The following is a 13,004-nucleotide window of genomic DNA, read 5'->3' as shown; positions in this document are numbered from 1 at the left end:
TTTTATTTTAATTTTTCTTTTGAGTGTTCCATGCACGTATACAATGTATTCTGATGAGATCACTTCTCTAAACCCTGCTCCAACTTCTCCTAAACCTTCTACCATACTCCCTTCCCAACTATATATCCCCCTTTTGTTGTTGTTTGTCTGTTTTCATTACGATACCCTCAGTCTAAATAGTGCTGCACATTTATTGGAGTTAGAGTTGAACCATTTATTTATTGGAGCATGTGCTGCATACCAGAGTCCCCAGCCTTGAAGCACACTGACTTTCCCTTCCCCATCAGCCATTATCTGAGGGTATCTCTCAAGTCAGACAGTAGTCTTATGAGCCCCTCCCACATTCTATGTTTTCCACAATATTTATGTAATTTTTGTTCCTCCTGACAATGAAGCCGAACTCTTGATGTGGCAAACACATGGGATGGGGTAACCAGAAAGTGACCAAAGGCAAGATTATTTCAGCTCAGGGAGCCAGTTGTATCATTTACCTGTGAGCCTGTGGAGTACCTTCCTGGAGTTCGAGAACCAGATGTTTTCCCTGAGCCAATCGAACTCTCCGTGCTTTTCCCGCTACAGCAATGCGTTCGCAAGCATTTCCCATACTCTTTGCGTACCTAGCCAATGAAATGTTAACTTCTATTAGAGCTTCATCCATTTCCACTAAGAGGTAAGGTATAACTTGTATATGAGCTTTTATTTTCAAGAATATAATCACTTCCTAATTCCACAAAACAAAAACTGTTGATCATCTATTTCCAGTACAAAATAGTAAAATTCATGTTGCCCAGCTTAAAGTTCACTCTACTGTAGCCTTTGTAAATACACACACTGCATCAGTAACACCCAGTGGTATTACCCTGTAATTCAAAGACCACACAATTGAAACTTTCAAGACACTGTCTTTAGCTTTATTGATTTGAGCATGACTTCTTGGTTCAGTGGTATTTTAACTATTGCTCTTTAGATAAAAATCAGTGAGAAAGTTGAAAATAGTGAGGTAGAGAAGCCAAGAGACCAAAAAGGAGAAAAGGATTTAAAATTTAAGGAAATAAATTACTTAGTACAAATGGTAGAAGGTAAGGACATAGCTTAGAAGTGGAACACTTGCTTAGTGTGAAGCCAGCATCCCTACTCACACATAAAGAACAATGAGAGATATATAAAGTTAAACCAAACATCAATGAAGAGTGCCTTGATGGGCATTCTTAGTGGGGACCAAAGAAGACTTCTCAAAGATGGTTATGGAGACAGCACTGAAAACAATGTGTAGAAGTTTTCTTTTTCCAAGATAAGAAAGAGACAAGAGAGAAAGTGGAATCCTGTTCTAACCGTATGTGACAAATAAAGAATATGTAATTAAGAAGTTATTAATAATCAAAAATATCTGCTTGGTATTGGTTATTCTTAAAATAATCTGTCAATAATTTGATTATAATTTGGGAAGCATTAAAATAATCCTCACACAAAGATCCATTTGATCGAATGACTTGGAAATGGGTATTAAATTTTTGAAGCATCTTTAAGAACTTTAATGTTCTCTAATCTCACTTGCTATGGCTGGTGCACCCAGCCAATGACTGTGTTCCTTAACCTGGGATGTTTTTTAATTGAAACAAATATTGTAGCAGAAAGAAAATAAAGGAGAGAAATTTGGAGAAGCATTCATCTTCCAGTTTACAACGAAATACTGCTGGATAAGTTGTAGGAGTTCATAGTGAACTATTTGCATTTTATAACAAAGATTAAATAGTCCGAACTGATTTTATAAACAAAAAAAAAATCTAGAGGCATGGTAATGGCAACCTCCATACCAACTGCATTTCTACAAGATTCAGTATACTAATTCTCTTTAAATTTCATAAATTTAAATTGTTCAATGTATGTCTTAATGAAAAAGATTAACTTGGGCCATGTCCATGAAGCATCTCATCTACTTCACATATGTCATCTGATAACCCCTACCTTACTTCAGTGAGATGTTTAGAATATAGAAGTCAGGAGAAAATAGGCCTTACTAATATAATATTTTTCCATACTTTCAAAGTCAGAATAAATATTCCTGGAAGCTCTGAGAGCATAATGAATAACTGGATTCATAAAAAAAGGCAACAGTAACCAATTTTACTGTACCCAGTGGAAGTATTGTTGATACTCCATACAATCCATATTGGGAAATTTTTCAACTCAAAGGGCTTAATTTCTATTGAGGAGTTCAATCATCAACAAGTAACCTTATAAAAATTTCAAAAGTGAATATTATATACTTAGCCAAAATATATAAGTAACTGCAAGAGCAAAGTTGTATTAGTGAAATTTAATCAGGAAGCTTTTATAGATATTTCTGTGACGAAAAAGCCAAGTATTTGAGTACTTTCGTGAGAAAATTTGTCTACTTTCTGAAACTAAGGCATGTTCTTCATACTAAATGAAAATTCCACCAATTTTTCTCTTAAAGTAAAAGAATATGATTATTATTTATTATAAACATAAAGATATTTTCCTATTAATGACTTAGTAAAAGTATCTATTAAGTGTCCTATAGTCAATAATTTTCTGTGATTTTGTGACCTGCAAAGTTTTCTGTTGGAAACTTAATCTCCAAATTATCGTGTTAACAGTATCAGACATAGGGACTCTGGGAGGCAATTAATATTAGATGAGTTCCTGGGGTGGCAATAGTAGCTCTGTGTGAAGAGGAAGGCCTCCCTCCTTGCTGCTTGGTCTAGGTTGCCATAGGATGATGACCACACAAGTTTAGCACCTCAGTATGAGCTTCTCTGTCTCCAGACGGGTGAGATAAATAAAGTTCGATCCTTTATAATTACCTAGTGTGGCCATTTCATTACAGTCACAGAAAATAGACTTAGTCAATGTTACTAAAGTGTTGAAGCAAGACTCCTATCAATGTATTTAAATTTTTAGCATACACATTTAAAATGTAATAATCACAACTGGTATTGTGGAAAATGAAAGGCAGCTAGGTCAATTAGTCCCATGAGCCCCAATAGGGAAGCATGTTAACTTGATGCACTTGATGCACACACTTTAAAACCTGGTTTGTTGGATTGACAAATATAATTAAAATTCTACACTTGGTTTGGAGTCCTACAGGAGAATCTTAACATGAACATTAAAAGCAATTTTAATGTTTTTAGTCAAGACTTTATGTAAGATAAGACAAATACAAGAAATAAGTAAGGTATAAATATTAGATAATAAAATACAGTCAAATCAATTTATTTATAAAGTACAAAACATAAGCTTTGCTGCTCTATAGGTCCTTTTCACGTTAACTTTAAGATTTAAAATTTATTTGTCTTCTACTTTTCTTAATGTATAAAAGAAGGATGACAGGTAAGCTTAATCTGCAATTCACTATGTACCAAGATCTTATGGCCATTTACCATGGACCCTTATTCCTATGGCCATTTTTCAACACCCTTTTCACTATCCAGATTTGACTTCTACCATCTTTCTGTTTCTCCTAGAATCTGTTATGGTTTTCTTCTTTCCAATTCTACATATCTTTCAGAGTTTTCAGTATCCCTGAATTCCCTAATGCCTATTAAAATGCAAATGACCAGGCTGTGAAGCTTTCTTCTGTCCTTAATTTAATAATGTGTGGTCTGGATTCTCATTCTATTCCTCTGACACTTCTTTCTATCTTTTCTCTTACTATGTGCCTGTCTCTTCCTCTTTAAAACCCATTCAGTGCAGCTAATTACTATCTGGTGGCCATACCTAGTTGTTCTACTTCTGCATACACAAGCTAAGAGTTAAACTGTCTTTTCTACTGCCCCTAGAAGTTTAGTTGGTACCATCTGTGGAGCCCTGTCTGACAGAAAGTGCATAGAAGTGATACAAGCCACATCCAGATGGTTTTCACAAGATTTTCTTTCATTCCCAGATTATTTGCTGGATATCATCAACCATGATGACTACAAAATTCTATGTTGAGAACTGGTTAAGCCTTTATCAAGCTTATGCATTCCTGGGGTATTTCATCTAATAGGGCAATGAGAGAAAATAAGCATACATTGAGTTGAGCTACTAACATTTTGGTGACATTTGGTATCATCATTTGACAGACTTCATTCATCCTATTCTAGCCTGTCTTTTCACTCTATCAGCATAAAACTCATCTGTTCTAATATGTGTAATCTCAATTTCCCTAAATATTGATCTGACTGATCATTATTACTTTGTCCTGTATTTGTGACCATAAGAAAACATTGTAGACATTTACTACCAGCTAAAATTGAAACACAATAAAATTCTGTTTTATTCTTGTCCACCTGTCCATCTTAATAAGTAGACATGAATCTCAATGCCTGTTTTGGACAGGACTTTTAGTTTTAGTCTTGAATAAAGAAACTTTGGAGATAATTAGTCCTTATTTTTCCTGTTTTCCAAAACAAAATTAAAGTATTAATTTCTGACATTAAAAAATATTTGGCACTTCATTTTAGAGCCATTTTTTAATTATTTCATAATTATTTTCATCAACTCCGTGTCACATATGAGAAAACTGGGATATGAGGAGGTTAATTAACCTGCTAAAAATCAAGGGTCTTTTATATGGAGTTCCTAAGACTGACACCCAGGCAATCTTGCTAAGGTTCCATGTAATAAAAGCTACAGAGACACATTCCTAAGAGGATTTAATTCAATCTATGGTTCAAAAAATATGAAACAATATATTTAATTACCAAAACTAGATTTTTAAATAATTTTTCATTCCTTTATCAATATATAAAATCAGAAAATTAACCTATTTACTTTGAGAAGTTACTCTCTAAAATACAACTTCCAATTTTCTTCCCAGTCGTGTACAAAGAACTTTGTAAGAAAATGCTTTTTTGAACATTGTACAAATGATAAAATGTAGTTTTGTTAACTTGAACACCCGTTCTAGCTATTATGTTTTTACTTTGTTGCCATTAGTATGTAAAAATAAATGAAATAATATGTTCCATTTTTTTGAGAAAGTAGAATAACATATTTCACTTAAAAATCAACAAAGAATGCTAGATGTGAATAGGTTGTGCATCCTTTATTATCATGAAATATACGGCATTTGGTTTTGTTAAACTGTAGCTTACCTTCTTCTGTAGGACACAGTGGAAAATGAATATAAACATCCCCTGTAGAGAATTGAAAATGGTGAAGAGATACGCCATGATGACTGTGCTTTCATTAATATACATGAGTCCAAAGGCCCAGGTCAATCCTAACAGGCAGAGCAGAGCTATTGCACCTATAACCCATGACCTGCAAAGAGAAGAGAAAATTTAGGGTTATCAAATAATTAGTCCTGAGTTAATACAACCATGTCCTATCAATGATAACTGACACTGGAAAAAAATTATCGTAAGTTTTAATGACATAAAATGTGAGATACATGGTATGTATAAGTGTTTAAGATTTTAATGGGACTACAAGTTATCAAGCTTGAGGTGATATACATGGATGAAAATGTTATGAACACAGAAATTCATTTAAGCAAAAGCAGATTTGTGCCATAAATTATTCATGTGTTTGTAATACATATGCAAATGGTATGGATATGTAATTAGGGTGAATGGGAAAGGAGAAAATATCTTGAAAGTTACATTAGTCTTCACCAGACTCCTTGGTATATTTGTTTGAGTGCACTTAGTCCGTATTGCTTCATCTAATACATCTGTATACCATTTTTCCAAATTTCCTTTTCCCTATCAAAAATTACTATATTTGCTGGAAAATACTAACTCTGACTAGAAAGAACCACTATTTAAAGCACATATTTAAAGCTGAAGAAGCCTTTTTACCTAATCCTATAGACACGTAGAACAAGTACAGAAAATAATAGGTTAAAAGAGAAAAGTTCCACCCTACTGGCTTTTGGGTATTACAGTGTTGATTATGTTGAACTAGGTTTTTCAAAATCAGGTCTTTAGCCTTCTTATAGACCTAGGATGTCATCATCTCTTAGAAGTGTCTACAAACTCAGAAAGAGGATGAAGTTTAGAATGGGGATGGACTGGTATGAACAGAGTAATATAGCAGGCAGGGTAAGCTGTCACTTTTACTCCATTTGCTTTGTTTCCTCCAAGCTGCCATGTTTAATGGTAATAAGTGAGTGACAGGAGGTCATATATTTGTGGTCATGCTACACATTTACTAAGAATATAAAGTAAACTATTTTGATGGATGAGTCTCTGGTAACTGGAAATGGAACCCTTGTTAACTTGAAAGTAGAAGGGAAACTAGGACCCAAAGCATCCAAGTACCCTACACATTCGCAGGTCCATCTCTTGCTGTTCCAGAATCCCTTCTTTGAATATAGCAAGCTAACATTTCTTTTCAGTACCCTGTTATCTTTCATTTTTGTTTTTCAGGAGGAAAAATTTTGGGGATTTATTCTTTACAAAGAGAAAAGGGAAAACTACACAATTCACCATAATCTGAATTCAATTATTTTGTTTTTAAAAATATTTAACATATGGTCCCAGAGGCTTATTAAAATGGATTATATTGCTTTTTTCTTTAAAAATAATCAGGCATTGTATTTCAGATTTAAATGTCCACTAACTGTATTAGGTTTGAAACAAAATATCAAGACTATTGAATGAAGGAGGTTTGCTCTTGCATTTGGCACATTTGCTTATATGAATTAGAAAACACCTTAAATGTTAATATTTATTGCACAACTGAATTCCAAAATATGGAAACATAAAAACAATAGCTCTTGGGTTCTAACAGATATAAGAAAAAGGAAAAATGGAAAGAATCATCATTAAATTAAGAGAAAGTATCTACGTAGATTTAGAAACCAAAGGATGACACAAAAATACTGACATCAGCCATTATCCAGTAGAAAACACACAATGGATCTAAAGGTTAAATGGTCTAGAACTGCTGTAAGCTTTAATTTCCAAAGAGAAAGTAAACAAAAGCATGAAGAAGTAAGTGTGATGGGATCAGGGAATGGAGACAAAGGACTCTTCACCAGAAGAACAAACTGAACGTCTACAGCAAGGTAGCCCACAGGTGGCCAATTAATTGTAGTTGATTCCTGCAGGACAGTTAAGTTTTCAAATTATAGGTAAATGCCCAATTATTATTATCTCTCCATTTGTTAGACTGGTACAGACTTGTAAATTCGTTTCAGAAATTAAAATGTATTCATAAGCAATTAGTTCATCATGATAAGGGTGTCAATTTTCATAGAGAAAAGTTTACATGTATAAAGTTTAAATTTTAGAGGACCTTTCCCCCTTTTATAGGTATAGTTAACACAGAAAATCATTAATATTAATTGCAACTGGGTAGGTTCTTATCCATAAAATCATTTTAAAGATATACCACTGAGTCACGAAATAAGTTAAAACAAATGATACCTGAACACACAACAGAAATTTTGGACATATTCACCAAGGAAGAACACACCACAATTTGAGATATCCATGAGAGACAAGTCTGTACCACAAGAAAGTGCTGTTACTGAGGCATTGAGTTCAAGTGATAGCCCATTAACAGAGGTAAGGCAGAATTCTTTTTCCTTTATGGCAATACACCTGCAGTACTCTGCACGTAAGTTGTATGCCAGTGTTTCCTGCACAGTTTGCTCTTCTGCCTCAATGTGAATGACAGAAGCTCTAGTGATTTCTCAGTACTGATCTGACAGTTGGTTAATGGGACCACACTGATAAATGCAATTTATCAGCCATTCAGGTCATTCTTACTTGATGAAGGGTCTGTTATCCTCATAGCTAAAGAATGCATAGACATAAAGACAAGAACACCAACATTAGCATTTTATGATAAAGAATATCATGTGAAAAAAAATATCTTCCTGTTTGCCTCACCACAGGCCTCTATTCCCCACCTTCCTAAAAGGTGTCATAACCTTCCCTTTATTTCCAGAAGGTAAATCCTAAAATGACCATGAGAACTTAAATACCAGGGAATAAAATCAATTTTTACAATACTGCAATATCCTATGTGAGACTCAGCAATTCCATTTTTTCATCATGTGCTCATATTACTTGTGACTTGACAGAGACATTTATTTCTTAGAGATCACATTTCTCTAGAGAATGAGAAATTTTATGAGCAATCTGAAAAAAGGCTTGGGGGCATGCTTAAAATGATAGATGTCATGTCACTTAAAGGTATCCTTATTCTGTAATATTAGTGGATAAGATGACTTAATTATGGACAATATGCCTCTAAGTAATTTTAACACAGAGGTGATGATTAACCTGAGTTAAATCTGATCATTACAGCTCTTTTTTTCCCCTTCTTCTTGCCAGAAGCAATATATTTTCCTGCATCATGAATACACAAATAGTCTTCTCAGAAAGGCCCATCTGTGATGAATTTTGAATAAAGAGAACCACTGGTAAAAACTCACTCTCCAGAAGGATGAGACAGTAAATATTGAAATGAGATTGAATGAGAGCCTGGTATGTGAAGCCTGCTTGCCTTGGATTTACACACAATTCTGCTCAATCATTTACTAGATATTTGATGGTGGGCAGAAGCTAATCAACCTGTGATTGTGTCAGTTTATGCATCTATAAAGTGGTCATAATTACATAATTAGAATGTAAGTGTAATATGTAAAAAATTTTTGTAAAAAACAAATTCTTATCTGAGCAATAAAATACTTTTAATATTACTAGACTGTGTAAAGATACCCTCCAACTGAAAATATAAAATTAATGTAAAATTTCTTACCCAAAGGAGAAAACACTCAATACAAAAATATTGAGCAGTTAAATGCCAGATAAGGTGTTTAGGAAGTAATATGATGCAGGGAAAGAGATGGGTTGAAATAAATCAGTAGATGGAGCAGGGAGTGAATGAAATTATGTACTCCATGTAGTGAGTGCTAATCACAACTGGCAGTTTAAATTCATCAAAACAGAATAGCATCTAAAATTCCATTTCTAAGGCATACCAGTCATAATAAATGATCTAAAGCCTCACATAGGTGGTACATATGACATTGGACGATATAGTTTGGGAAAATACCATCATCAGAGAAAAGTTCTATTGGATAATGCTGAACCTGAACAGTTTAAGATCATTTAGTCCAATAAATATAATTGCAAGAGATGTTTAAATTATGCCATTAAAATGTGAAGATACAAGAACATCTAGCAAGTGTTTGTTTGCTATAATGTACCCAGATTTAAAAAATCAAGTATTTATTATATGTTACAAAACAAAATGGTAATATTTACTGTTATGCTCATTCCTATTGCATGAGTATATTCTGTCTATGAGGCAGATATAGGATTAGAAACATATTCTACACTAATTAGTCTAGAACAGTATCAAGCAGATAGATGTATCAGTTAGCAGATAAAGTTACAGGCAAAAACACCTTACAAAAATTATATCAAGGTTTACAAACGTTTAAAAAATTAAAATAGCCAGCTTGCAGCAGGATTCCTGAAATGTCACATTTTACCTTCCACATGGTAAAGTGTCACAAGAGAGAAATGAAGGTGGGATTCAGCAATTTCTACAGCAAGGCGAGCAACCTCAGATGCTCCACCAAGCAGAGTCTCCTAAAAGCAGTTTCACTCAGTTACTGCTGATGTGTGTTGTGTAATGTTCACTGGGAGGTGGACAGAAGTGAGTGTGACATTTCTAGGTCTTACCAATTAAGGGATTGAATTGGGGCTCCCTCTCCCTTTTGTTCTTCCCTTTGACGAGGACAAAGGCACAATACAGCCTCAGATGCAGAAACAGAAGCTTCTTAGTAACTCTGAGTTGATGCATGAGATTTAGGCTACTTGTTCCTAGACTCTGATGGGGAGGGGATAGTTTAAACCACTAGAGTTGGTACATTTTTACAGTGGTTTACCTTGTGAAATAATTAACATGTAAATTTTTATCTTTTAGAATTCTAAGCTTACATTTAACATAGAAATTCCTACTTACAGATAAAAAGAAACATCTGTGAGTTTTATCTACAGTAGGGCATAATTAACATACAACGATTTTAAGTCTACAGGTCACCTTTGATGGCCTATGTCTGTAAGTTTCAGCGTTTGGAGTGAGGACAGGTATTACGTTAGTGTAGAGAATTTAGGATTATTATCTGTCTTCAATTCCAAATTAAACAGGTGACAATGTTGTTATCACTTACCATAGCAAAGTTATATACGTTTGATTTCCTTATTTGCATTTTAAAGCATATTTATAGACTAGGCTTATAACACTGAATAATTTTCATTCTGGTTTCTGTCATTGATAAACAAACACTCATCCCACTGTAGGCTGTGGCTAATTTCACCATAATTATTTTAAGTTTTTATGGCATTATGGATACTCAGCTTTAAAAAGTTCTTGGTGGGCCAGGCGTTGGTGGCACACGCCTTTAATCCCAGCACTCGGGAGGCAGACACAGGTAGATCTCTGTGAGTTCCAGGCCAGCCTGGTCTCCAGAGCGAGTGCCAGGATAGGCTCCAAAGCTACACAGAGAAACCCTGTCTCGAAACCCCCCCCCCAAAAAAAAAAGTTCTTGGTGGAGATTAGAGGATCCTAATGGGTTATCTTTTAATTTATGTTACTTTATTGAAAGTAAAGTAAAATATACATATAACTCTAAAGACAAATGGGAAGATGGCCCTGTTTAAACAAGTTTTTGGGGAAAGTTTTTTTTTTCTATTCTCAGTGAGACTTCAAATTTTATTTAAATAGTACCATAAAATTTACACAAAAGTTGACATTAGAGTCTAGAAGAGAATATATACTAGTCTCTGTCACTTGATAACCTATGTATATAATTAAGAAAAAACACAAGCCATATAAATAAATAAATTGTAAGTTTATAAACAATTAGCTCAACGTGAATTTTCAAGTCAGTTTCTTCATCAAAACACTAATTTATAAACTAACAGAATGATGTAATAAGTCATAGTATCAATGTAAATAGATGATGAATAGACAGAGACATGAGGAAATCTAGTTAATTCCAAGATATTCTTTCTCTTGCTTAAGAAGCTATTGAGAAGCAATTGAGAAGCAGAGAATTACTTAGGATATATGCTTTTGAGAGAAATTCTACGTTGGAAATTAAAGCTATACAGATGATAAATTTTTCTATTTTAGTTTTCCTTTGGAAACTTACATGTCTTTGGACAGTACTAAATATTTTGCTATGCTTGATAAGTCTGGGAAAATGGAGTTATGAGAAATATGTTTGAGGGTTTAATTCTCAACTTCAAAGATCTAGTCATTGATAAGTCAAGTAAATAATAGGAAAGAAAGGATGCAGGCCAAACTAAATCTCCAAGTGCACTTGGAGGTCAGTGCACTTTAGATATGCCAATCCTTTGGTTTTGGTTGGCTTTCACTTGTTGAGTGTCATGTATGCTTCATGGAGCTGGAGGGCTGTTGCCATTCTGACTGGTCTCCTGATATTTAACACATATAATTTAATATATGTAATATTTAAAATATATGTGTGTATGTGTGTACACATATATGTATGTTTGCATGTATGTATGTATGTAAGTATGTATGTATGTATATCCTGTTTCATTGATATAATGTTAATTGGGCATATGCTTTCCAAGTTGAACATTTGACACTCAACAATCAACTGATGTGCTCTTACCTGGAGAAAAACACCTCTCCTGCTCCTAGCTTTCCTCAGTTATCCATAGTTATTCACATAGGGTTGAGGCATTGTAGTTTTACACAGCCACTGTAGCAAGTTCACTGATGTCCTTGTTCAGCTCACACTTGGACACTTATGTCAGTAAGACTTTATGAGCACAGCTTCTAACCTTACTAGGAGACACAATTTCATAAACTCCATGATCCTCTAGCTTTTACAATCTTTCCTCTCCCTTTTTTGTAACATGCCCTGAGGCTTGGTTGTGGGAATGTTTTTGTAGATGTGGTCATTGAAATTGGACTTTCTAACTCTATGTCTTGATAGACAGTGTAATCTTCATCACTTTTCAGAGGTCATCTTAGTTTTAGTTTTTGTCTGAGTCTTAGAAATCATTAATTCCTGAAAACCTGAGACTCCAGGGCTGATTTGGTAAGGGTCATTGGAATATAAAGAGATAAAACAACATAAAGCATTAACTACCCTCTGGATTTTTTATTCACCTCAGATGATATACAAAACTTCCAGGTAATTAAAGGAAGCAATGAAATTAATCATTTTTCAATGTCCTGAATGTGATTTGGAGGTTGAATTTTTGTTATGATCTCCCCTGAATCTCATGGTATTATCTATCACCCTTATTGTCACAAACTTGAAGCAGAAACATTCATCATATTTCTACAAATAAACAACCTGTTAGACATAGATTATAAGACAAGTATAAGAAAAATTAACCAACTATTTAAGATATACCCTTATTTAGTAGTGATTCCCATAAATGGAACTATGGGAAGCATGGCTACAAGCAGGGAGCTGACAAGCTTCCTACTTTTGGACAATTATTTTACTCTTTATAAGCGTCATTTTATACATGCTGAAATTTTCATACTCTTAATTGTAATAGGGGTATCTGAAGATGCCTTATAAATGCAGAAATGCAATCCCATATTTCTGTAGATGACAGGAGAAAGCTAAATATGTGTTCTGATAGCTTGTGTTCTGAAGATATGCATTACACAGTTTAAAAAAAGGTATTGAAGATTTGGAAACCTCAGTTTTTTTGTCTCCTTAATCAGAAGCTTACTTGGATATGTTATGGTTGAAGGAATCAAATGTAGAGGTTTTATCAGCTAGTCAGAACATGTAAGGTTCATCCTGAATTTTAATTTATCACATTCTGGAAGATCAAACAAATGAAGAGGCGCAAAGGGGCATGGTTGAGCTGAGTTAAAATTTTAAATATACTGGTATTTCTGACTGTGCATGTAATTCGACTATAATTAAAAGAAGAATACACTCAAACAATCATTCAAAATCTAAAATCTATATGAAATCTAAAATAGGCCCTTCAATAATTAAGACACTTTGCCAGAGATGATGA

The 13,004-nt window shown here is 34.0% G+C and overlaps 1 protein-coding gene across 11 annotated transcripts in view; it reads right to left on the bottom strand.

Annotated features, from left to right (window-relative positions):
- The window catches only part of Adgrl3 (adhesion G protein-coupled receptor L3), a 446,202-nt gene that overhangs the window by 56,624 nt on the left and 376,574 nt on the right, over positions 1 to 13,004 (bottom strand). For 6 of the 11 annotated variants that reach the window (XM_035452601.1, XM_035452599.1, XM_035452598.1 and 3 more), the window contains 3 exons: positions 7,731 to 7,757; positions 5,106 to 5,274; positions 492 to 617 (listed from right to left, as the gene is read on the bottom strand). In XM_035452601.1, the coding sequence (XP_035308492.1) occupies positions 492 to 617; positions 5,106 to 5,274; positions 7,731 to 7,757 (322 nt within the window). The remainder of the gene's footprint in view (positions 1 to 491; positions 618 to 5,105; positions 5,275 to 7,730; positions 7,758 to 13,004) is intronic. The other 5 variants (XM_035452600.1, XM_035452602.1, XM_035452592.1 and 2 more) reach the window with 1 other exon arrangement.

The sequence above is a fragment of the Cricetulus griseus genome (genome assembly GCF_003668045.3).
Source record: "Cricetulus griseus strain 17A/GY chromosome 1 unlocalized genomic scaffold, alternate assembly CriGri-PICRH-1.0 chr1_1, whole genome shotgun sequence".
Classification (NCBI taxonomy): domain Eukaryota; kingdom Metazoa; phylum Chordata; class Mammalia; order Rodentia; family Cricetidae; genus Cricetulus; species Cricetulus griseus.
Note: the sequence above shows the minus strand (reverse complement) of the source record. Positions and strands in the feature narration are given on the sequence as shown.